This window comes from Physeter macrocephalus, chromosome 19 (genome assembly GCF_002837175.3).
Source record: "Physeter macrocephalus isolate SW-GA chromosome 19, ASM283717v5, whole genome shotgun sequence".
Classification (NCBI taxonomy): Eukaryota; Metazoa; Chordata; class Mammalia; order Artiodactyla; family Physeteridae; genus Physeter; species Physeter macrocephalus.
This window is the reverse complement of record NC_041232.1, coordinates 44400746-44428126: the sequence shown is the minus strand read 5'-3', so window position 1 is coordinate 44428126 and position 27381 is coordinate 44400746. Positions and strand designations below refer to the sequence as shown.

Here is a 27381-nt window from a genome sequence, read left to right as displayed (position 1 = left end):
GGAGGCGAAGGCAAGAGTGAAGGCAGGGAGATGAAGTCGGGGTGCTTTTGGTAACACAGGTCAGAGCTGACAATGATTCGGACAAGGAGGGTGGCAATGGGGAGAAGTGGACAGATCTGGAATACATTTTTGGCATAGAACTGACAGTACTTGCTACATTTTTGAAATACTGGATAGAATTACAGTGCCGTTTACTGAAATGGGTAGAACTTATGGGGAACAGCTTTTGGGAAAAATCAAGCGTTCAGACTTTGCACATGCTAAGTCTGAGATACATATTAATAGAATTACCATATAAATTTATCCAAAAAAATGGGCATTTTGAGAGTGAAAGGGGAGTTATTAATGATCAGGCTAGGACAATGGCTACAAACTCAGACTGTTTCAGGCAGGATGTGTGGTCACCCTACCACCTATTAGAGATCACTTCTTTTCATTTTGAAAACTACTTTCATGTGTAGGGTGGCAGAATATGCAACTCTGGTATAAGAATTATTTCAAGCCGAAAGCAACTGAGAAGCAGATACAAGAAAGCTCTCTGCCCTCCCCCTATTTGCCTAAGAGCAGGACATACATTTGTAAAGGTGCCTTTCCACCCCTCTCTATGAGGAAGGACAAAAGTTAACCACAGGAGTTAGATACTTATCAGCCTGGAGACAGGACCAGAGGAATCCACAAAACAAACCTGACTAACTAGCTTTTTCTATTATTAGTTGCCCATATATTTGCCTTCCGCCAGTTTGCTGCTCCTGGAGATTCAAGGTCCTTTTCATCTTGTCACTTCTCTAAAAATTTATTGTTCTTTTGCTAAGTAGCTATATAAACCCAAATCCTAACCAAACCTTTGAGTTACTCACCTCTGGGTACTCCCATGTGCTACATGCGTGATAGGCATGTTACTAAGCTTGTTTGTTTTTCTCTTGTTAATCTGTTTTTTTGTCTGTCCAACTTCCAGGGCTTCAGCCAGAGAAACTAGGAGGGTGGTAGGAAAAAGAACACTGCCCCGCCCCCAACACATGATACTATCTCCTTTTGAGCATTGTAACACTCTGTTAAACAAAGATTCAACTTAGTGCCAGATTCAACTCTTAGTTGAATCAAAGCCCTACATTATATATATATGTTCACCAATAATGCTGCATCTTCCAGAATGGGAAAGAGGCTCTTCCAGGTGATATCTGGAATATTAAAACCTCAGTAAGTACATCATATAATTTTCCTAAAATTTTAAAGTGAACATGAAAGTCCTCAGACCACACTTTAGCAATACGCATGCATTTCCTGTTCCTCTTCAGAAGGTACCTTGGCAATCGGATTCTTCCTGGACAGATCCTCTCCTTCCCGAAGAGCCACAGGGGCGGTGATCCAAGCACGCTTTTGCCTCACTGAGTGAGTATGTTTAGGAAGCAGCTTATTTTCATTTCTTGAGTGTAAGGCCTAAAACAACAAAATAATGACCCCAAATGATTAAGTACCCTAAGACATTAGTATGGCATCCTGAAATTTACTAAATTTGAAAAGGGGCTGTGCAAATTTAAAGGTATAAATTTCATATTTTTTTAACAGGCTTCATTTTCAAAGAGGAAATATATACACTCTAGCAAACACTATATACCGAAGAGCTTGTTTCCAAACCAGTAAAGCAGTTTTTTATTAGTTAGAAGAGATCTCCCAGAGTGAAGAGTTAAAAAGGTAAGAGTAATTGAGTGATCTTACAAATGGGCAAATTAAAATTAACATACCAAGTCAAGAATTTTTTTCTTACTGACTGAAAATGAAGTTTTATTTTTTGTGGTGCCTTATAATTTAAAAATGAATTACTAATGTTTTAAGACTAAATGTCAGTAACCTGTTGATAAGATATCAATGTAACTAAAACTAGTGCAAATGTCAGTTAATGAATTTATTGTTTTAAGAATGACGTTAAAGGATTAAATCACCCATCTTTGGTTTATCAAAAACTTTAGGTAGAAAACTATTCTATAAATTTTCAGTTGTGCTTTAATAGATGAATATATATTTTATCCAAGGAACATCTTAATACAGCTGACCTAGTATTTTAAGATCAGAAATGATTTTTACACTAGATTTACAGTTTTACTCATTTTGTTGCTGTATATAACATGTATTTTATTTCAAAATATTTACACTGGTTATCACTAGGTCACTGATTTTTTTCTTTGTTTTTAGGGGAAAAAGTCTTCTATAATTAAAAAAATTAAATTATGTATCAAAACATTAAAATAACATTAAAGTTTATAATGTAAAACATCCTCCTACTTTTTTCACTCATACTTGGAGCATTCACTGTTAACAGCTTGATAAATATCTTTTATGATCTTTTCTTATGATCACACATCTGCACATGTAAAAAGGTCTCTTTTTTAATAAAAATGGAATTATACTGTACATCTCATTGTGCCCCTTGATTTTTTTTTTTAAAGGGTGATTCATTATTTATTTATTTAATTTTAGTTTTGGCTGCATTGGGTCTTTGTTGCTGCGCTTGGGCTTTCTCTAGTTGTGGTGAGCGGGGGCTACTCTTGGTTGCAGTGCGCAGGCTTCTCATTGTGGTGGCTTCTCTTGTTGTGAAGCACAGGCTCTAGGCGTGCAGGCTTCAGTAGTTGTGGCACGCGGGCTCAGGAGTTGTGGCTCACAGGCTCTAGAGCGCAGGCTCAGTAGTTGTGGCACACGGGCTTAGTTGTTCCGCAGCATGTGGGATCTCCCCAGAACAGGTCTCAAACCCGTGTCCCCTGCATTGGCAGGTGGATTCTTAACCACTGTGCCACCAGGGAAGTCCTGCCCCTTGATTTTTCATTCAGTACCTCATCATGGACATTCTTCCATGTACCATAAATTGTTTTACCATTCTCTCATTGATGGACATTTAGATTGTCAAAATATGCTGCACAGACATCCCTGGATAGAAGTTCCTGTGTTTGAGTGGGAACGGCTGAGTCCGAGATGATAAGGATAGAGTAGGATAATCAAGTAGTTAGCTCAGAAATCCCACTACGGGATTGTAGATAGAGAGAGAACTTTAGGGGACTTTGGGAGACCCCAGTAAGTTAATGATCATTCAAGAAAGCAATGGAAAAATCCTGAAACAAGCTTGCTTGACTCATAAAGCAGAGCAAGTCACTTAGCATCAAAGCCAGATCAGCTTGCTTAGCAATAAAACCATGCAAAACAGAAGCATGAGACATGCCCCAAAACAATCAAACACTAGTGGAAAATAAGGCCTACAATCTGCCCAGTGATGTCAACAAGTTAATGACCCCTAGGACATGCTCTCTGCACACACAAAAACAGTAATTTATGGAAAGGTGACATTTCAAAGTGAAAGACCCTCATTGTACTGAGACCTGAAATAATTTTTCCATAGTGCCATGACGGTCCTGGATGCACCATATAGGGTCAAAAACTCCCCCACCCAGCATGTAGGAGGAGTTAATGATTGAAGACTCAAAGAATGAAAAAGAATGTGGTCTTCTCCCCCTCCCTCCTCTTCCTTTGATTATAAAAATGTAGCCCACTAAGTACTCGGAGCAGTGCAATGCTTGCCTGCTCCCTTGTAAGCCTCACAAGTGTCCTAGTCTAATAAATCACTTCTTATTTATCACTTTGCCTCTCACTGAATTCTTTCTGCACTGAGACATAAAGGACCGGAGCTCCCTGAAGCCCCCCGAAACGCCACCTAGAAGTTTCAGCAGGAGTGTGTGTTTTCAATCTGGGAAAGGCACAACTGTCTTCCATGAAATTAAGCCCCTGAGCCCAAAAGACAGGAATAATCCCCCCGGTTCCTTACCTCTAAATGGAGTCCATCTCCAAAGTTAAAGCAGATCTGGAAAATAAAATTATTTGTTGTTTAATACAATTTATCACTCAATTCAGCTTAAATACTTTGTTAATGAATAACCTAGCACCTAGGATATTAGGTGGGGGTTGTTTAACCACTACTATGCGTCTTTGTCAAAAGGAAACAAATTTTAATTTTCCCCTTTGCTTCCCACCATGACCAGGGCCAGAGAGAGGAATCCATATTCTTTTATATGCATACTCCCTTCCCCAGGAAGCTCAGAACACAACTCACATCTGAAAAACAAAGACACAAACTCTCCTTTTGAAATCTTAGCCACTCTCTGGTCCTTCCCTCCTTACCCTGTGGTTTTCACCTCATGTTCTCAGGGATCCACATACCTTTCCTCAAGGCCTTTAGTGTGAGATGCACTCCCCCCTCCCCCTCCCCCGCTAACTCCCATCATGCCCCATATTCGGGTCACACATGACTGCCCATATTCAGACTTCATTCCTCAGCTTCCTCAGGCCTACCAACTCTTTTCTTTGGTTCTTATCAAGCACTCTGGACTTATATTACACATCATTATACAGAACTAAATACAGTTATGTTTACTCTAAATCTGCACAACAAACCCCCATCCTGCCTTTTGACTTTTGCAGCACTTTGTTTATTGTCCATTAATCTCCTCTTGGCTTTCCTCTTCTCTTGGTTTAATCTGAACCAGCAATTCTAACAGGGTAGCCACATGTGGCTATTTACACTTAAATTATTTGAAATTGATAAATTTGCTCAATTGCCACAAGAGGCAAGTGGCTTAAGAACACTTCCACCATTGCCAGCCATTCCAAAGATATTGCCAATGACTCAGGGATCCTCAATCTCTTGATCTTCTAATATTCCTGCCTCACTTTTTCCCCCAACTCTGTAAGCCTAACTATGATTCTTTTTGACCCTGTACTGACATCGCTAGAGAGGGCCAGAGAGATTGAATGGACCCGTCACACAACCATGCTCCCTCCTCAGGGGTGATGTTTGTTTCTAGGGTGACTATGTATGTTTACATTTGCCCAGGCAAGTCCTGTTGTGCAGGCATCCCATCTGTTAGCACCCCTTTCATTCTCAAAAGTGTGCTCATTCAGACCATAAATTATACAACGGCCTTATCTTTGCTTCTATCTTTGCTTCTAGTATTGCATCCCTATCATACTATCCCAAACTTCCAGGTAATACCCCAATCACATTGACCACACTTCTGAACCCACTCTTAGATGATCCCACATTTTATTTGACTGAGATTGTATCTTCCATCACACTCTCCTTCCCTTCTTTCTCCAAGGAAGAGGTGTCCTGATGCATTTCCAAGGTTAACCATCATCTGTGTGCTTTAATTTCAACTTTTCCACTTATTCTCCCACGTTTATCTTCTCAAGAAACTTGTTCCTTTCACTAATCTTTTATCTTCATTTGCTGCTGGCTCATCAAACATGTTTATTTCCTTCCCATTGGTTGGTCAAACAAAGTTAGATCTTCCCCATCTTAAAAACACACAAACAAACCTCTTCCTTGTTTCTGTTAACGTTTAATCTACTGCTCCATATATCCTTTTTCTACTATAATTCCAACCTGAAATAGTTGTCTATACTTATTGCCTTTACTTCCTCACCTGCTATTTATGTATTAATTCTTTGTAATCTGTATTAAATTGGGATTTTTCTCAGTCTTATCTGCCTTTTTTCATGTGCATCTCAGGTCACATGGATCCATGAAGCTTTGGTTGGTAAATCATGGAAAGTAGGGCTTTCTCTAAAATTTTTCAGTCTCTTTCGCTTACTCACATCCCTTTGAAGGCTTCTTGCAGGGTCTGTTCTACACATGGATCTTTCGCCTTCCTTTCTTTCCTCTACCTTGTAGCACGTGTTCTTGTTTCCACCCTTGCAAAGAGATACTTAAGGACAGTGGATGTTCAGCCTGTAATATGAGTTTCTCTGGGGCAGATGAACCACCATGGCTAATTTTCTATTTTATGGTCAGATATATTATTTCTTCCTCATCCTCTCTATTACTAGTTTACCAGCTAGCAATTGCCAGAGATATCTCCAACCAAAGTCGTGCTCCCCAAATTTATGTACTTTCAGAGGTGGCATGGTATAAAATAACAAGTGAAAGCAATGCTGAATGGACCACTCCTCTCTGCATGTTTCTCTGGTGGGTATTTTTGTAGGGAAAGACTAGGGACTAGATCCAGGATTCTTCATTGTCACATCATCAGGGGACATTCTTAAAAAGTGATATATTTCTTGCCCAGCCTCTTAACTACTGGTTTCTTTTCTCTGTACGGGTCACACTGAGGAGTTGGCTGGATAAAATATTTACCACTTTTATTCTTCCCTAGAATCTTATTGGGCCTAGCAAAGGTATGATATTAAATATGTGTTATTTTAAGTAAATGTTATCATTCTGACCAAATATCATGTGTCCCAGGATGTAAGCAAAAGGGGCCAATTTAGTCTTCTAGTCAACCATAAACTCTTTATAAGAGTATCTTCATTTTTTATTGGAATGTACTTTTTAGATGTGACTTGTTAAGAAAACTACATGACTATAAACAGTGCTTCTTAAGTTTTAATGTGTATTTTGTTCACTGGGGATCTTGTTATTGATAAAATGAAGATTTCAATTCAGTATGCCTGGAGTTCAGCTTTATACTCTGTATTTCTAACTGGCTCTCAGATGATGCCAAGGCTGCAGGTTCTTGAACCACACTTTAAGTAGCAAAGTTGTAGAACTGTGATATGCAGTATCATTCGTTTGCTGAGGGATACAGACAACGAAGTCCACCTATTCATTATTATCTCAGTAGTTAACACAAGAAACTTTGTCACTCTTGATTGCTAATATCTTGAAAGCAGAGAATCTTTTATTTCATGAATTTACTTATTTTTAACCTTTAAAATAAATTGCAGTTATAGTCAGCCCTCCATATCTGCAAACACAGAACCCGCGGATGCAGAACCCACAGGTATGGAGTAAGACGCGCCTCGCCATTTTATATAAGGGACTTGAGAATCCTCGTATTTTGGTTTCTGGGGGGCGGGGATTCCTGTAATCAACCCCCTGCGGTTATGGAGAGATGACTGTATATACAAAAGCAGAGTAAACAGTACAATGAGCATCCACATAGCCAGCACCCAGTTTCAAGAATTGCCTAGCACACTCTTTTTTTTTCTTTGCCCCATTGCTTCTGAAGGGGTTTTATCCCATTTACATTTTACTATTGTTAATGCTTTAGATATAGCAGCATTTGATTTTTGAGAATTTCCCTAAATGTTTTTTTTTTAAATTGAAGTACATTTGACATACAATATTTGTTTCAGCACACATTTCTTTTTAAATAAATTTTTAATTCAGGGATATTTTTAGATTTACACAAATATTGTAAAGAGGGTACCAAGAGTGCCTTTACTCATTTCCCACTAAAGCTAACATTTTATTTTTATATTAAAAAATATTTTGATTAATTAATTAATTTATTTATGGCTGCGTTGGGTCTTCGTTGCTGTGCGTAGGCTTTCTCTAGTCGTGGCAAGTGGGGTCTACTCTTCGTTGTGGTGCGCGGGCTTCTCATTGTGGTGACTTCTCTTGCTGCAGAGCACAGGCTCTAGGAGCGCGGACTTCAGTAGTTGTAGCACGCGGGCTCAGTAGTTGTGGCTTGTGGGCTCTAGAGCACAGGCTCAGTAGTTGTGGTGCACAGGCTTAGTTGCTCTGCGGCATGTGGGATCTTCCCAGACCAGGGCTCGAACCTGTGCCCACTGCTTTGGCAGGTGGACTCTTAACCACTGCACCACCAGGGAAGTCCCTAAAGCTAACATTTTAAATAACTGTGGTACATTTGTCAAAACTAAGATATCAAAATTGGTATATTTAGATAATGCACAGTTAACTAAATTCCACACTTTATTCAGATTTTACTGTTTCCACCACTAATGTCCTTTCTCTGTTCTAGGATCCAATCTAGGATCCCGCGTTGCATGAAGTTGTTATGTTTCCTTAATCTCCTCTGGTCTGTGACCATTTCTCAGGGTTTCCTTGTTTATGACCTTGACAGTTTTGAGGAGTACTGGCCAATTATCCTGCAGACTGTCCTCTCATTTGGATTCATCTGTTGTTTTTCTTACGTTTAGAAACGGGTGATGTGTTTTTTGTAAAGAACACCACAGAGTGGTGGTGAAGTGCCCTTTTCCTCACAGCATGTCAGGGGTACATGATACTCACCTGACAATACTTGTTAGAGTAGCCTTTGTAGGTTTCTCCACTGTAAAGTTGCTCTTTTCCCCTTCACCTGCTGTATTCTTTAGAAATGAATCATTAAGTCTAGCTCACCCTTGGAGTAGGGATGCCCGGAGGAGAGAGGTTAAGCACCACTTCCGAGGGGAGGGGCATCTATATATATTATTTGGAATTCTTTAGTAAGAAAGATTTGTCTGTTCTTCCCTCATTTACTTGTTTATTAATTCAATCATTTTTATCAGCTTGGACTCATGCATATTGATTTTATTCTGTGGGTTATAATCCAATACTATTTAATTTATTTTATTGTTTAAACTTTGGCCGTTGAAAGATCTTTATGGTTAGATTCTGTGTCCCTTTGACATGTCCCCATGTTTGTTTTTTGAGCTCTTTCTTCCTGTCTAGTATTACAAGATGCTCCAGGCTCATCTTGTATTTTCCCTGTCCTAGCTTTAGAATCAACCATTTCATCAAGGAGCCCTGATTTCTAATACTGAATGGTATTTAGAAGCCAAGATCTGGGTATGTAGGTGTAGCACACACATTATAAAATTGTTTCCAGTCTCCTCAGCCACTTTAAAGGGGAGGGAATAAAGATAGAGCTTTTCTTATTAACTTTGTTTTACCAGAGGCTGTGTTTTAATTATTTTTCAGTAGCAAAAGGTTCATCTAAACTTAATTAACTCCCAAAGATCCCATCTTCAAACACTATCCCATATGAATTTTGGGAGGACACAAACATTCAGTCTATAACAACGTGCCAGAGAATTTGGCCAATGAGATATCAGGAGAGTCTGGAAAAAGATTCTTCTCTCTGATAAGAAGAAAAACATGCATAGCCTCTCTTTTTACCTGCTTCTGGAGACTGCTGAGCAAGGATGTGACATTTGGAATCACAACGGCCATCTGTGACCATGAGTAGAAAGCTAATAAAATGGCAGAGAAGCCAAACTGAAACCATAACATCTTTGAGTTATGAAACTGGTCAAATCTGGAGCCACCCCATCTCCTGACCATTTGTTATGCGATATTAAACATTCTTTTTAATTAACCTTTTAGTTGGGTTTTGGTGCTTACATTTGAAAGCAGCCTAACGTGTACCATTTTTCAGAGTTATTATACAAATTAAAAGAAATAATACATAAATGTATTTATTGCAATGACTGGCACATAGCAGGCACTCGGTGAATACAATTATGATGTATTTCCTCATTTCTAAGACTTGCATTTTCCTCATCTTAAAATTTCTGAAATCTGTATGTATCCATGCCTTCAATTTCCCAAGCTCCTGCAATGTTCCTGTCCTCTTGGATTCTTACATGTTGGGGAGACAGACAAAAGTAGGGTGTGATAAAAGTTGTAAAGAAAATTAAAGCAGGGCCAAGGTGGTAGAGAGATTTAAGACCGTGGAGAGGCTCTCAGGGGAGGTTACATCTGCATAGAGACCAGAATGGGGTGAGGGAGCAAGTCAGGTGGAGCCCTGCAAAAGGAATAGCCAGACCAGGAGGTGGGAATGAGAGCGCCATGGTCAAGGTGGTGGTGGTAGAGGGGAGGGATTCAGTGAAGACAGTGTCAGGGTGCCGGTTATGTTTCTTGATCTCGTTGCTGGTTACATGGTATGTTCGGTTTTTGAAAATTCAGTAATTCAGTACACTTCACTAAAAAGTTACCAAAATTGATGTGCACCTTAAAGCTGAGCGTTTTTGGAATCTAACTAATAGTTCTGCTGTTTGCATTGTAGGGCATCTATTGCAATAGCCTGTTTTCACAGACACTTAATAAAGACATGATAGACTGAAATATTTGCTCCACATTCATGGTACAAACAACCCAAGAGAGTTGTACCAACATTTTGTCAGTTGTGGAACTGTTTGTTTATTTGACGAAGGAAATAGTTACGATCTTAACTACTCCTTCCTAAAGTAAATGATTTGGATGTTTCCTTAGGAATGTGTATCTCACAGCACACATTCTTAATTTAGGACAGTAGTTCTCAGCTGGGGGAGATTTTGTGCACACAAATTCCCCCACCCCTTTCCTGTGACATCCTGTGGTCACCTGGGATATTTGGTAAAATGTGGAGACATTTTTGCTTATCAAACCAGAGTGCGTGTGTCGGGGGTGGGGTGAGGGGGAAGTAAGTGCTACTGGCATGTATTGGGTAGAGACCAGAGAAGCTGCTCAACATCCTACAATGCACAGGATAGCCCCTCCTCCAACAAAGCATTATCTGGCTCTAAATGCAAAGTGCCAAGGTTGAGAAACCCTAACTTAGACCATGTTTCTCTGATTGCAAGTTACTGTAATAGCTAGGGTCAAGAAGGTCATGCAAGTTCTGGAGGACCATGGATTTATGTAAATTTCCAAACTGGTAGCACATTGCAGACAATATAAATGGAGTAATTGACACACTCTGTCTTCCGTCCTCCATTCCCACTCCTTCCCACTTCCCTTTGAACATTTTCAGTTCTGTAAGTTTGAGTGACGTCCTGTGGGGATGCTGTTAAAAGGATTTCAAGCATTGGAAGGACGTCTGTACAAGGTGACCATTATGGTTTCTCCCAACTATGAAATCTGTCATTCTTTTTTCTCACAAGGAACTTGGTGATGGAAAAATGTCATGTGTGACATGCCTTTAAGACTGAAGAAGAAAAGTAAGCTTCTAGTCTCTGTAGTCAAAGAAGTAGTGTTTTTAGATGAACCAGAAAAATCCTTCAAAAGCGTTCCCAATTTACTGAAGTTTACAAAAAAATTTAAAAAAAATTTCTACCGTTAGATCCCATGCATCCTGTAAAAACTGGCCTTCTTGGTAACTAACTGGAAAGAAAATAATTTTCTTTTTTCTTTTAGGCAGAGCCATGAGGGAAGGTCAAATATCACTGAAAAAATACAATCAATCAATGACTCTTTGTTCCCAAGGTCCGCACCTTTAGAAAAGACTTCCTGCTCTGAACTCACCTTGATGAGTCTAACAAACAGAATCTTGGAGGACTTACAAGTCAGTGATGACAGTTCTTCCCGGCTAATAGGCTGTCGGCCTGAAGTAGAGGATTTTGAAGCTTTCTTTTGTGATTCTTTGAGTCCAAGGTTAGGTGACCCCTTAAACTTTAATATCTCAGACCAATAGATAACTTACTGAAGATGAGATGTAGAGGGGTACAAGGTAGTTTAAAATATTGTTTTAACTTTGAGGCATTATAATGGCTTATTGTTTCCATTCAGCCAGAAAGAACTTTAGCCTACTTTAGCAGGGTGGTCAACAGATGATCTTCAGCACCCAAACAGAGGTGACCTAACACATGCCCGCTGCTGCTCTTCAATGTCATGCCCACCCCCGACAATCACAGAAAAACCTGTTACTTCCCTTTCCTACCCACCCTTCCAACCACGCAGAATGTTTAAAAATTCTGTTTCTCCCTTTCATTGTACAGAAGGCAGAATCAGAAATTGCTCTTAAGGTCCCTGGCTTACACCCAACCCATTCTTAAAGTGTTTCCAGCTTTGGCTAAAATAATTTAAAGGAAATAAAACGAGATAAAATAAAGGTCATGGATGCCACTTGTTTATTTCCTCTGAGTACATATCCTGAATTTTCTAATTGTATAGACAGAACTGGTCCTCAGTAGACTCTGTATGCACAAGAAGGTCTGATAAACCTGATGTTTATCAGACTTATATTAGAATTTCACCTATCATACTTCATACTATTTTCCTCTGGTCTTTTTTTTTGAAGGAGGAGAGGTGGTCTATAAAATTTATTTTATGGCTAAACATTATACCATATTTAGAAATTCCCAACTTAAAAATCCAACTTATAAATGACCCATACATAAGTACAATTCCTAGGGCTGCCTCACTCAACAGCTAGTTTAAACATACATTTGTTTTCATGGCTGCTGTTTAAAAAAACTCAACAACCAAGAAAAGCAATATTTTGAACTTTAATTTTTCAACTCTGAATTTGAATTTTAGATAGTAAAATTATATACTTTAAGTCTGACATAAATTCTATAATTGATCATAAATTCTATAAATTGACCATAATTTTTTGCCTGCTCTTTAGATGTTTGGGCTAATCTTAATAAATATGATTTGGGGTGAGTCATATTGAAGTTAACTTTAAATGGGGAGATATTTTCCTTGGAAACATTTATTGGTGCCAAGAACTTTAAAATACAGAGTTAGCAATGCTGTGCTACACTTGAGTTGTTAGAGCATGTTGTGAACTGTCCTTTCAAGTTGCCTTTTGTGTAATCCTGGACAGCTCCTATTTTTAACTGGGCATAGACAAATAAACAGAAGACCCAAAAAAGTCAACATTATTTATTTAGTCAATTTCCTTGGCCCCTAAAACATTAAAAAAAAAAAATCAGAGTTGCTAATAATAGCTAAAAGTAGGCTTTTTCATATTTAATCTTCTTTTTCCATTCCCAATTATTTTCTAATAGGGATGTTAATAAACAGTGGTTCTCAAACTTGAGTGGCACGTGAATCTTCTTGCTGAAACACAAGACTTCTGAGTTTCTGATTCAGTAGGGCTGGGGTGGGGTATAAAAATCTGTATTTCTAACAAGTTTCCGGGTAATGCTGATGCTGCTGGTCCAGAGACCCCACTTTTGAAAACAATTGTGTAAAATCACAGAGTAGCAAAGGAAAGGGAAGGAGAGCCTGCATAATTCATAGACTGGAGAATTAGCCCTTAATTACAGAGATGTGTGAAACGATATATTGCAAATAAGGAAATTCAGCAACTGAGTTATTCCCATCACAAGAAGATTTTCCACTTTACAAGTAGTAATCACCTACAATAAAATTGCTTTAAACAGTGTTTCCTCCTGGTTCATACCTCTTCTTCTAGCTGAAGATTTACTGATCCTGAGCATTTATCATTTTTGAAATATGTTAACATTTTATTTGTGTTTTCTTTTCTTTTCTTTCTTTCTTTTTTTTTTTTTTTGCGGTACGCGGGCCTCTCACTGTTGTGGCCTCTCCCGTTGCGGAGCACAGGCTCCGGACGCGCAGGCTCAGCAGCCAGGGCTCACGGGCCTAGCCGCTCCGCGGCATGTGGGATCTTCCCGGACCGGGCCACGAACTCGTGTCCCCTGCATCGGCAGGCGGACTCTCAACCACTGCGCCACCAGGGAAGCCCTATTGGTGTTTTCTATAATTGCCACAAATGCTTTTGGAATCAGGCAAAATACAAGCAAATCTGTAAAATATATCTTTTCAGATACATCTACATAATACATAACTTCTTAAACAAAAATGATGGCCTGTTTCCACCCTTTTGCTGCAATATATTCCTGAAAATTACACTAAAAGAATAGAATGAAGAAAACCAGATTTCTTCCCCCCCAGAAGCTTAAGAAAACCAAGAACTTCAAATTGTCCTTTTTCATCACTAGATGGCACTGTCCTGTCAGTAAGTCAAACTGCAGGAACTACCAGAAACTGACCAACAATTGACTCCAAGGTCCAAAGTGGAAAACAGGCATTTTTCAATTGGCTTCAAATAAGTGGACTGGCAAAACTGAACAGTGAAAAATCAATGGTTTTAGAAAGTTGTTTAGAATACTTCTGCAGGACTGTGCAATTAGGCAAATTTCAATTTACATTTCTTCTCCTTTTTTTCCTTTCTAGAATGATTCTATCTTGTAATGAAACTGAACCAATTATCTAGTTCCAGAAGTTCAGGCCTTACGTATGACTAACTATAGAAAACTGCTTGTAAAGGAGGTCACAGTGATGCCTTTGGATTGACAGAGAGGCATTTGGTGTCGGGGGACTTGGGTTCTACCCAGATTCACCCATTAATAACATTCAGTAAATCCAGTTACTGGCACACAGTGGGTGCTCAAAAAATGTCAAATTAGTTTCCCTACATTCTCCTTTCCCCCACTGTAGGCTTCATGATAGTGGGACAGCTCACAAGCATCTAGAAGGCTGTTTGGCATATAGCGAAAGCACACCTAGTAATCGCCGAATGTGTTAAAGGTCAAACAAAAACTTACCACCCACACTATCTGAGCGTTAAATGTTTCTTCTAAACAAATGAAATTCAGATTATTATTCCACCTTTTTCCAAACATAGAAAGATACATTAGCTTTTAGGTTTTTAAAGGATTCTTCTGTGTCCAAGGCATGGAGCTAGTATAGATAAATGGTACGTAGATCCTGCTCTAAAGAAGTTTACCAGGAGAGATAAAGTGTACATAAATTACTATAACAGAGGTAGAAAAAATTCATTGTGTGAAGGGCAGCTGCAAAAGCAGTTCTGGGGAGCTCAGAAAAGGCAGAAATGACCTCCTTCTAGAGAAATCCGGAGAGGTTTAGGTGCGGGAGCAGATGGGAGGCGGAACGAAATGATCTGCTTTAAAGACCGCACCGGCCAGAACTTGCAGAGGGAGGGCAAAGAACAGGAAGGCGTGCAATTTGACACCTAGACCGTGTGTCGGTAGTGAGTAGAAAATAAGGACAAAAAGTTGTGCTAAGGATCTTCATTGATCCTAGAAGGATCAGCTTCTGATGAGGGATACTATGCCCCCAGAGCTTCGGAGAGGTTTTTTTGGCAGTGCTCCACGACGAGAGGCAGGAGACAGTTTGAAGGTTAAATAAGCCAGAACAGATGTGCTGAGGGCCCGTAATAGGGTAATGGCACCGGGATGGGTGGGTGGAGGCAACAGTCTTTATGGGGACGACGTTAGCGCTTGGCAGGGCCCTGCGTGTGGAGGACAGGGGACGGTATCAGAGGGTATCAAAATTTTAAGTCTGAGTAGCTGGAAGGATGCATTCTCAGAGCACAAACTGTAGAAATGCTAAGCTAGAATCCTGAGGAAACGCTCTGCGTAGGGAGGAGGCAGCAGGCTCGAGGTTAGGGCGCTGCGTCTCAAGGGGCAGGGCTTCCCGCGCGGTCCCAGGGGCGCGCCCCTCAGCCACCGCTGTTACGGGCCACGCTCTGGCTCCCCCATGTACCTCCTGTGCCTCCTGGTGATGTGAGCACAGCATATCCTCCGGGGCCGGGTGGGAAAACCACCGCAGCCTCCCGGAGGTGAAAGGACCCCCAGCAGGGTACTATGGAAGCAAAGGAAGGAGATATTTGAAAGAAGAGCCGATCGACAGTGTTAGAACAAGATGACGATTTAGCTAGGCCCCCTGCCCCGTTTCCCAGTTAGCACTTTTGGGGTGTAAGGAGAGTGGATCTCCAACATGAGGGAGTTTATGGGCCACTTATGTGTGTATTTTTCAATAGGGGAAATGGGACCTCTTTCTTCTCGTCTCCGCCCAAATCTGCCTTCTCATTCCATCAGCTAGGCGGCACCTGCTAGACTGATGAAAGGAATTCCCATGAAGGTGCGATTTTGAGGTAAGACCTAGAAAAGTGTTTGGCACAGAGTAGGTGCTCAATAATACCTGCTGAATAAATGAATGTATCAAGGCTTAATCAACTGAGAGGATATTTGCATTTTAAAAAGACAGAGGTAAATAAGATGAATCCCTGATTAGAATCTCTCACTATTTGCCTATCACCATTTCTCAGCGGGGGCGGGGGGAGCTATTGGCATTTCTGATAGGAAAAGTCCTCCTGAGTGGCCAATATTTTCTTGAAGGTTCTGTTCGTTGCTGGAGGTTTAGCCACCCTGCATTTGGAGTACTAAATGCCAGTAGCATCCTGCACCTTGTGACAATCAAAATTCCCCTTTCACACCCTTCCCCCCGCAACCCCCGGCCCTGACATTTTCTTGAGAACCCTTGTTCCCAAACCAACCCTCCTGCCAGGCTGCACCCTCCCTCCACAGGATTGTCTGGGCTTTTCTACGGTCTTTGATCACAGCATCCCAAATTCTGGAAGTTTTTTTTTTTTTTTTTTTTTTTTTTTAATGAGGCAAAATTGTACCCAGTCGACTACCATCTCTTCTTTCTCCACCCCTTCCTGACCAACTCAACTAATATTCATCTTTTCATTTTCTTTATGATTTGAACACCTCCCTAAAAACACTCACTTGTCAATTAAGCCTTCTGCGTTCTGCTCTGCATACTGTGTTCCAGCTACATGGACTCTTTCTGTTTTCTCAAGGAACCATGCATCCTTGTCTTCAGGCCTTTGCATATGCTCTTCTCTCTACCTAGAACATTCTTCCCCCTCTTTCTCTTCATATCATCGCGCTAATTTATAATTATTCTCAGGTCTTAGCTGGGATGCTCAGTGCTGGAGCTCCTTCTGTAGGCTCCATGGCACCGTGTGTTCTTTTATCATTACTCTTCTTACCAACACCCATTTGGAATTTAGCCATTTGCTTGTTTACTAGACTGTAAGCACCATGAGGGCAGAACCCATCTGACTTTTTACTGGTCTCCCAATGTCTAGCACACGGTCTAGAATTGAGCAGGGAATCACTAAATAGTGGCCATATGGGGTTAGTTCCTACCTAGTTTATTTTCTTGTGGGCATCATTCATCTTACCATTAGACTACGGTACAAATCCTGGTGTTCCAGCTTCCTTCACCCTAATCAAGCTTTGCATATGATAAAAATCTCAATAAATTTTAAAATAATTTGAAGTAAACAAAAAGAGTGCAATGTCATATGTGGTATACACCTGAAACTTTAAGATAAACTTAACTGAGAAAACAATCTTTCATCATATGTGGACTGTATGTTTGAAAAGTGTTATCAGCTGTTAAAATCTGTGGCACAATGAAAGGCAGAAAAAAAGCTGTGATTGAGAAATGCTAAAATTGATGTAAAGCTCATTTATAATTTCAATTAAGCTTTCTGACTTTTACTGCAATTTGGCGGTTTTAAAAATATGAACCCCTATTCAATGTGTAATTTCTTTTCCATATAAATATTTGTATGCTTCATTCATGAATAAACTATTTTTCAAAATTTAGATTGGTAATTCTCTCACACCTGTCTAATTATTAGATTAACTGGGAAGTTTCTATCGATATACATTTCTGGACTTTAACCTTGGAGATTTTAATTTAGCTCATCAGGTATTTCTAATGATCAGGGAGAATGTAAATGAAATTAATGCTCATGTCTTTTTGTAAAGTACTTTCCCCTAAGTTTATAATTAAAGAAACTTCTGTTAAGAGTTGCCATTTCCCCATTACCTATTAATTTTTTAGAAACAAAAACAAATGTGAAATCATACATTTCTAAAATCCCTGAATATAACTGATTATTCTTATAAGCTTCAGTATTTACCATCTCACTTATACTTGAGTTTATTCTAAAACCTGTTATCCACTTGCGTATTAGAACCTTAAGTATAACTCCAAAGTTGCTGATAATTTATAGATAGTTGAACCTACTTGTTATGGGTTGAATTGTGTCTCTCAAAAGAAGATATATTGAAGTCCTAACCCCCAGAACCTCCGAATGTGACCTTACTTGGAAACAGGGTCTTTGCAGATTTAACCAAGTTGATGTCATTAGTGTGAGCACTGATCCAACAGGACCAGTGTTTTTATAAAAAAGGGAAATCTGGACACAGACTCAGACATGCACAGAGGGAAGTCGATATGAAGAGACACAGGAAGAATGCCACATGAAGACAGAGGACTGGAGTGTGCACCGACAAGGCAAGGAATCCTAGAGACTGGTGGTCAAGCACCCAACCCCAGGAAGAGGCAAGGAAGGAAACCTGTAGGTTTCAGCCCACACCTTAATTTCAGGCTTCTGGCATCTAGAACTGTGAGAAAATAAATTTCTGTTTTCAGCCACCCAGTTTCTGGTACTTTGTTATAGCAGCCCTAACAAACTAACATATTAGTAGACACAACCGTTCACAGTATAATTTGCTCCCACTGAATCTTTAAAATGTAGTTTGATTTTGAAGGACAAGCTTAATTAGTCAAAGGCAAAATTGAGGCAACCACCAGAAAATCTCTCCCCCCAAGTGCCCTCTTTAGCAGGGTGATGAAGCCTGTGGACCTCTTCTCAGAATAATGTTTTTAAATTTATAAAATAAAAAACATCGAATTATGAATGAACTCAATTACATTGAAATAGTTATCAGAATTTTTTTAAAAACACCAATTTGTGATGCAGTCATGTCATGTACTTCATTATCAACACGTTAAGTAATAAAATATAGTAGAAAGTCTATTAATGATGAGAAAAATGGTATTTTAAGATACCTCTAGTATTATGTGAAAATATCTGTGAATTCTATTGTCTAAAGTCACAAGTACTGCTATGTTATTGCAGTGTCTTTCCTACACATTATTTAAAGAAATGTTAAATTTCAGTTAAACATTAGTGAGAACAGGTACATAATTTATTCCCAGCCATGTCTAAGGACCTTCTGAATTCTATGTATGGACCATTTGGGAGTCGGTAAATCCCAGGTAAAGAACTCTTGGTGAGGAAAGGTTCTCTGACTTTATTTACAATATTACCTCTATTTCCCATTTTGATAGAGTTGGGCTCTAGCTGTGTGATAGCTATGTGGGTGCCACTCAACATCTCGCTTCTGGCTTATCTCCCTGAACTTCAGAGGAAGCCTAGAGACCACATATCATAGACTCCCAGCAGCTAAGGTTCTGAATGTGATTTAGGTTCAACAACCAGCATCTACATGAGATGTGAAAGAAGGAAGTGAAGCAGAAGCTACGTGTCTGCTGTTCTTGCTGGCAAGCATAGATGTGGATGGAGCTGGGTTTTTGAAGCTATCTTACTCTGGGCTCTAGTGTTCATCTAGTAGATTCCATACTAGATTCATGGGTACCAAGATGCAGAGTCCTGGCACATTTCGTTGGTATGCATCCTAGCAAATGTGGCATGGTTCTGGAGCTGGCAGCAAAAGTAGCACCCTGATCATGGCCGTTTCCACACAGCCAGGTTACAGTGTTGGTTCCTGATCACAGGAGAGGCAGCAGCTCCCTAAGTGCTTAGGCTCTGATGGATGGATGGCTTTGAAGTCATTACTGACAGCTCAAAATGGAGTGTTTCCTCAGTCCTTGCCACACGGATGCAATCAACACAATGCCCTGAAATAAATATCTTCCTGCTTTAACTAGCTAGAGTGAATTCTGTGATCTACAACTAGAACCCTGACCCATACGCACTACAATTTCTATTACCTTCTATAAAAGAGCTGTGTCCTGGAGAAGTACTTCTGTCAGCATAGCTGCTTCCAAATATTCTTCACTAAAATCTATACTTCCAACTTCAAACACATCAGGGGCAAAATGCTGAACTGCCCACTGTTCTTTGACCAAAAATAAACATATTCAAATTTATATCATGCAAAGTATTGCAGAAAATACAAAGAAGTGTCCAAGAATTTTGCTTATTCAGTTAGCTATAATCACTTTTTTTTTTTTTTTTTTTTTTTGCGGTACGCCGGCCTCTCACTTTTGTGGTCTCTTCCATTGAGGGGCGCAGGCTCCGGACGCGCAGGCTCAGGGGCCATGGCTCATGGGCCCAGCCGCTCCGCGGCATGTGGGATCTTCCCGGACCGGGGCACGAACCCATGTCCCCTGCATCGGCAGGTGGACTCTCAACCACTGCGCCACCAGGGAAGCCCTATGATCTCTTTTTAAAGGAGCAGTCAATCACTGCTCAATAAAGTAAAAATACTGAATTGCTAAAGTAAAAATTATGCCTAAATTATATACCTATTTCTCTGTAAATGTACTTGAATTGGCCTGCTTGTTATATCATTTGAGAACAAAGGCAATTTCTTTTCTAGGATTTAATATTTAACCCTCAAACTAAGTTAGGTGCTATGCTAGTTTTGTAATCTCCTTAGTCAGGAAGTACCATGATGAGGGAACTAGTTGCTTTGCTCCTCTGGAGGCCAAAAAGGAAACCACAAATTATCTTTGAAAAGTTTTATTAACAAAATAAACTTGAATTGAAAATTACCTCAATGACTTAGGCAAAATGAAATGGATAAAAAGCATGAAAATTAACTGGTGTGCCAAAGGTCCGCAGGTCCTAAATAGCACGCAAGTGAGAGTTCACTGAAATCCCTATATTTCATTAGTCATGTTTCTTCCTGTGTGAGATATAAAGGAAAAAAAATATTTTCCCTCTTTCATTGTAATTCTGGGATAGAGAGAAGGCAATCTTTTGGAAGTTAGCGCTTTCAATTCAGAGAATGTACTTGTAGTTTTTATTTTCACCATTATATAAGAAAGCAGTATGATTTTGTACCTAATCTCTGTGAACATACATTTGTTAAGTCTCTGGAAGGTGAATGCACGCCTATATGAATAGGATAACTGTCACTTTATCAAAACCCATCTAGCAAACCCTTATAAAGCAGATACATTTCTTAATTATGTACAATTCCTTTAACAAACAAAACAAACATATTTAAAAACCCATCTGAATGTAGAAGCCAGGCATAAGAAATGCAGATCGAGAGATGGAACACTGCCAGTTCCTTTAAGAACCTCTGAAAATCCCGTTTGACTGTGGCGCTACATATCGATTTTCTGTAATCTTTTAAAATGAAAAAAATCTTAAAACTATTACATATGTTCATTACCTTTAATACTAGGCGGCTGTTTTAAAACACCAACTTTGGGAACTTTAAGTTCAGACTATATGTGGGTGATTTCAAAAGTAACGTGGCTATAACCAAAAAATTACACTTTGTAAAATACATTAAAGAAACTATTTGGGGCCCTGGTCTGCAGTCTAGGAATACAGGTGTTTCCCCAGGTCACTGCCGCGCCCGGGTGGCGGGAGCCCCGGGAAGGAGGCGCGGCGGCTGCTCCCACCGCCTCCATGTTGCCGTCTGAGGAGACTCCGGACAAAGCCCTCGACCTCCAGGAAAGGTGTCCCCGCTCCAGGGCTCACTACATCCGCGGATCGCAGATACAGAAACGCGCCAGGGCTTGTGCGTGGCGGCAAGAAAAACGGAACTTCAGCCAGCTTCCCACGCCCGCTCCTTCCCAGCGGAGCCGCAGGGTCCGCGCTCGCCGCCGCCTGCTCGGCCCTTTCCCACCTCGGGGCACAAAGAGGGAGCGCAGGGCGGGCCGATCCTTGCCCGGCGGAAGCGGGCAGGTCGGGGCGCAGGCCGGGCGCCCGCAGCTGCCCAGGCCCGCCCGAGGCTCCGCGCCCCTGCTCCCCGCACTTACCAGGAGAATCAGCAGCGCACCGCTCGCGCCCAGCGCCATCGCGTCGCAGCCTCCGTCTCGGGCCACCAGCACCCCTCGGCGCCGCCGGCTCCCCGCGTCCCCGCGCGCGCGCCCGCTCCTCTCCGGCGCCCCCGCCCCGAGGGTCCCTTCCCCCGCGGCGGCCGCGCGGCCCTGCCCAAAGGCGCGGTTCCAGGTGTGGCCTCCGCGAGAAAATGGAGCCCGGAGCCGGGAGGCCGGAGCCCGGCCGAGCTGCTCGCGCTGAGGTGGGACCTGCGTGGAGGAGGGAGGCGCACGGTGGACTCCCGCCCCCCGCCGCACACGCACCTGGAGCCGTGACGTCCCCGGCTTGGGGACTTGGAGTGGCAGGCCCCGCCCCGCCGTCCTCCCCTCCCCGCCCCGCTCCGCTCTTCGCCGGAGGGTGGCCCGGCTCTGCAGCCCAGGCCCGCGGCGGCCAGTGCGCCGGCCCGGCCGCCCGAGGCCGCCGGAAGGTCCAGCGCTTTGTAACTGCGCGAGGCCCAGGTGGCGCGAAGGAGAAAGATGAGTGACGCCCGGACCCGCGTCCTCACCGCGGCCGGGTGCGTGTGGACCGCTCTCCGGGAGCGAAGGTTCTGGAGCAGGATTTCAGGTGGTTATCTCCGCGAAGGCTTCTCACCTCTTCCCCTGGCCCCTTCAGTGCTTCCCACAGGTTTGCCGCTTGTCTGGCTCAGGGACAAGCGGTTATTAGGAGAATCACACATGATCCAAATGGACAGTTCTTCGACCCCTTGTTAACTAGCCTCGACTGGGAGAAAACTCTAGAGGGGTTCAGGGAAACATATACACTTCGATATGATCTACAGAATCTCTTACACAAAGCGTCACTAGAGGTCAGAATCCTCTCTGCAATAGTTACTTAGCTGTGTGACCTGTACAACCTCTCCGTGCCTCAGTTTCCAGATCTGTCAAATGGGATTAATGGCACCCAACAAATAGGACTGTTGTGAAGATTAAATCAGAAAATCTATATGATGCGTTCTGTAGTGTCTAGCACATCCGGGTTCAACAAATGGTGGTGGTGGTATTATTTTTGCAAGTGTAAATATTAAGTTGGATTCTTCTCGGAAAAACAGAAACTCTAGAATCAGCAACAGATTAGGAAACTTCTAAGAAAGGCTAATTATTGATAATGAAGTATTGGAAGAGCCTATAAAAGTCTAAAGGGTTGATTTGCTACTAAAACAAGACATTTGACATCAGAGTTGGCCAAAATAGTAGAGTTCCTTTTGTGGTTAAAAGTGCCTTCCTCTCCCTCCCCCAGTATCTCCTACCCTTCTTTCCCCAGTTCTAATCTTGCCACTTTTCCAGATCCAGTACAATGGCCATCTCTGCCTTAGTCCCTTTCTTTCTAAGCTGCCAGGGACCACTCCCTCTTTGAGCTGAGAACCACATTTTCCTCTGTTTAGGGAGTAAATGCAGAGTGACTTTTCTCATAGTGTTACTTAAGTATCAGTGGCTAAACTGAGGACTAAGTATCTAGGAGGAGTGTCTGCTTAGTTTCCCACTGTTTCTAGTGACTAGAACAGTGCTGAGTACCATGATGGACTCTCAATAAACGTTGGTTATGTAGCTGAGTCAGGAAGGAAGAATGTCTTCTAGTTTCCACTCCTTTCTCTTGAGTTAGGTGTGGTTGGTAGCACCCTTGGTGATAATTCTCATTCCCCATCACTGCTGGGAAAGCTACTAATTAAACAAGGCAGGCTTTACCAAAACACTCACAAATCATCCCTGGAAACTATACATAAGTCCTACCTAAAATTAGTGCTGTTGCAACTGACTCCTATAGGCAAGTATTTATGCCTCATTATCTAGAGTTTGATCTCTGTTTAGTAATGAAGATAATTGTAGCTTCCAGAATGAGAAAAGCTAATGCAAATTTTATTTCTGTTGGATTATTTACTCTCCCCTGGAGGCTGTCAAAGGCAGTTTCAGGAAGGTATTCCTCTATAAGACATTTATTGTAAGGCTTTGAGAGAAGATGTCAATATGTGTACAATCCAATGCTATAGTATGTCATTCTTGAATTAGTTCCTCTTTAAAAATTCTGAAACTTATGACAGTGAGTTGAAGGGACTTGTTGGAAGTCAGATCGTACACAGCTAGTTCTCTAGCTCCTGACTTTTTTCTGCTGGCATGAGAGTCAATCTATTTCATAAATCTCTTTGCACAAGAACAAATGCCATTCCCAATGAAGTGCTGATTGCTTTAAAATAAACTGAAGTGTTAACAAGATGTGAAAGGTTTAATTTTCAGGTTTTTCCCCCTAAATTAGTTGAACATTATGGTAAATGTACTTTTAAGACACGTACTTATAATGCATCAGTTAAAAAACGTACTTTGTGCAAATAATTAGCTTTAACATCTAGATATATTCAAAATATCTATCTGGGTTATGTTTCCCAGCATACTTTGTTTCACATGTACACACAGGTGATTAGCTTATTAGAATCATCTCTTAGTATTATCTAAAACAAAAATGTTAAAAAAAAAAGGTTTCATAAAGACCAACAAAAACTGGTTATGACGGTCAAGAGGCTTTCTCATAGAATGTTGATTAATAAAGGGTATGTGGAACAGGGAATATAGCCAATATTTTATAATAACTATAAATGGAGCATAACCTTTAAAATTGTGAATCACTATATGGCACACCTGTAACTTGTATAATATTGTACATAAACTATCTCAATTTAAAAAACGAAGAAAATAAAGGTTATGTGGATACAGGAAAAACTATGACATATATCTAGGTAAAGGGAGAAGGGTGAAAAGAGGAGGAGTTTGTTTTCTGGTTTAGTTCCACTCATTTGTTCATTTATTCAACATTTAGTTTGTCTCTGTTCACCAAACATTTAATTTGCATTTTATTGTCAATACAATGATAAGTAATCCAAGAAACAAAAATAGATGCTTATGAAATAGTATAGCTATACCTAACATATAGACTGTTATAAGTGCAGTGGTAGAACTATTTGCATGGTATAAAGCCAACGTAGGGAAGAGAGTACCTAACTCATGCTTTGGACCGAGAGGTTGGGGTGGAGTGGTGTGGTGAGCTGATTCTTAAAGGATGAATAATTGTGAAGGAGACATTGAACCTGTCAGGACAGAGTAACTCAAAGCATAAAGGCTGTTGGTGAAGAGTCAGGGGTTTCAGATTTATCTGAGAAAAAAGCATTTTTTTTTCATAACGTTGACACAAACAGGAAAGTCAGAAGTAAAGGTTTTTTTGTGTGTGTGAAAATTGAATTTGAGATATTAGAGCAATATCCAATGAGAAAAGTCTAGCAAGTAGTTTGAAATGAGACCACATTTGCAGGTAGATTTAGGAGGCAGAAAGAGTCGCCTAATTTTCTTTCTTTTCGACTATTCTTTCTCAATACATTTCTTATTCTCTGCCAACCTGTTAAGTGTTTATGCCTTTTGAGTTCTTTCCTTTCTATCTTTTCTTCTTACTTGGTACCTAGCACGACTCTGTAGCCACTCCCATTGTGCAGATCCATCACAACTTTCTCTTCTGAGCTTCGAACATGGGACATTACCATTTGGACATTTCATAGGGACATCAAACTACCATAATAATTTTGTAGGGATATCAAATTCAGCATACTGACAAAAAAGATTTCCCTATCCCTCTATACCTCTCCAGCTCAGGCTTGCTACTTCCTCATATGCCTTGTCAACTTGGCTGCCCAAGCCAGGGACCTAAGAGTCATCCTCAATTCTCCTTTTTGCATTCTCTCCAATTACTGTACTTAACTTTCCTTTCATTCTCTGTGGCTGTGTTCAAAGTGACTCACACAACCTACATAGCAGCAGTCACACTGTGGTTTATGGTTAGTTCATTCCTGACTGCTTCTTTGATTGCTTTCTTTTCTCAAGATTGTTACTTCTTTAAGAGCAGAGGCCATATCATATTCATAGTGGGCCCAGTCCCTGGTGTCCAGCACATATTAGATGATCAATAAAGATTTGTTAGACACATGTAGAGAACAAACGTACAGACACCAAGAGGGGAAAGGGGGGTGAGATGGGGTGGTGGTGTGATGAATTGGGAGATTGGGATTGACATGTATACACTAATATGTATAAAACAGATAACTAATAAGAACCTGCTGTATAAAAAATAAGTAAATTAAATTTTTAAAAAAGATAAAGCTACTTTACCTTAAGAAAAAAAAAAAAGAAAGATTTGTTGAACCAAGCCCACATGGAAGGAACTAATTACAAGTGGAAAAGGAGAGTTACTGGGGAAGGTGTTTGAAATATCCACTCTGGATGGATTAATAGTGGATCTGGTCAGAAAATGTTGGTCTGGGATTGTGTGCGTGTGCGTGTGCGTGTGTGTGTGTGTGTGTGTGTGTGTGTGTGTGAGACGCACATGCATACATGTGCACATACACACATGCACGTGTGTTGGTGGGTGTTTGTCTGTTTCCCCCAACGATACTGCAACCCAGGAGCTGGAGAGGAGTAGCGGATGGTGGGTGTGAGTCAGAGTTTCACAGTGGCCTGGCTGATAATTAAGAGGTCAAAGTGTCTGGAATATAGTATCTCCGGAGTTGAGTGTGGCAGGAAGGACATGGACAAGGCAAAGCTGGAGGAGTTCAGGGTCAGGTTGAGAAGAGAGTGTATTACACTAGGGATGGAGAAATGGAAGAGGACCATCCTTCCCCTTTGTCCTGGAGAAGGAGTCATGGTCTTTTTCCACAGAGGCCAAGGCAAGAGGGACATCACAGACACTAGGTGTCAGGATGTTGACATTTTCATGGATTCTCCAGTTAGCTGGACCAAGAGCTGCCCCCGCCTTAGGCAGTAAGAGAGGAACACTGGCTGATTTGGGGGGTGGGGCCTCTAACAACAGGGTGGGAAGAGCTTTGCTACCTTTCTGAGCTAGAACTTACAGAGTAATAATCAAGCCCAGTAGACTGCCAGCCCCGTGGTCTAGTGCAAAGAAGCCAGCTAATCCTTGGTGAACAGTCACCACCAACACCCTGCCTGATAGAGAGCTGCATGCGGTGAGTCACAGGCTCTAGCTGAGCTGTTCTCCAGAGGCTCCTCCTCGTGAGTCAGTAGATGAGGACTGACTCCTCAGATGCAAAGTCCCAAACCAAAATGACTTAAGGAAATTGTCAACAGTGTTCACAGACCAGAGAATTAGAGGAAGTCACTACAGTTGCAAAATGAGATTTGTCTCAGCAAAGAAAACAAAATTGTCTATCCTTGGGTCTAAGTAGAGTGCTGAACCAACATCGTCAGAGATTTTTTTTCGAAATAAATCATACACTAGTTTTACAAGGTGATGAGACTATAATAATGCTGAATTGAGGTGTGTACAAAGCAACGATTGTCTAGAAAACCTCAGCAAGGTCTTCATGGCCCATCAGAATGCCTCTCCCTCCTACTGACTAAGGTCTGAAATCCTTTAGCTGAAGGTTCCCTTGGCTGATACATGCATATTCCTGAGAGGGTGGCATGCTAATCTCTTACCAGTTATTTACATCATAATGGACACCACAGATACACCAAGCATGCTCCACCTCAGAGCCCTTGTACTCTCTGTTCCTTTTCCTGGGATGGTTCTGCTCCAGATATGTACCAGGTTTACTCACTCTTCACTTTTTTCCCCTCAAATGTTACCTTATCAGTGAGATCTTCTTTGACCACCCATATAAAAATTATAATTGCTCCCACCCCCAGGGCTCCCCATCACCCTTTCCTACTTCATTTTTCTTCTTGGCACATCACAATTTAAAAGACTGTGCATTTATTTATTTATTATCTGTCACCATTCATTCGAATGTAAACTTCATGAGGGCTGGGGTTTTTCTCTATGAATTGCTATGTATTCAGCACCTAAACAGTGCCTGATCCATTGTAGGTCTTCAGTATATACTAGTGGAACATGTGAATGAAAGAATAGTGAATATATTGGGTTGGCCAAAAAGTGCCTTTGGTTTTTTAGTAAAAATAAAACACGTTTTTCATTTTCACCAAGAACTTTATTGAACAACGTATTCACCCTTCTGCCATTTTTCAGGCAACTTCATAATTCCATCTTCCCAAAACTTATCTTTTTGAGCAAAGAACTGTTCCAGGTGCCTTTTACAGTCTTCTAGGGAATTGAAATTTTTTCCATTAAGAGAATTTTGTAA

General features: G+C 41.0%; 1 protein-coding gene across 1 annotated transcript in view; it reads right to left on the bottom strand.

The window, feature by feature from the left end:
• Nucleotides 1–21519, bottom strand: part of DSG2 (desmoglein 2) — a 48670-nt gene extending 27151 nt beyond the window's left edge. The window contains exons 1-3 of the mRNA XM_028480599.2: nucleotides 21191–21519; nucleotides 3809–3844; nucleotides 1303–1437 (exon numbers count right to left, since the gene is read on the bottom strand). Of these exons, the coding sequence (XP_028336400.1) occupies nucleotides 1303–1437; nucleotides 3809–3844; nucleotides 21191–21229 (210 nt within the window). The 5' untranslated portion in view covers nucleotides 21230–21519. The remainder of the gene's footprint in view (nucleotides 1–1302; nucleotides 1438–3808; nucleotides 3845–21190) is intronic.
• Between the last annotated feature and the right edge of the window lie 5862 nt (nucleotides 21520–27381).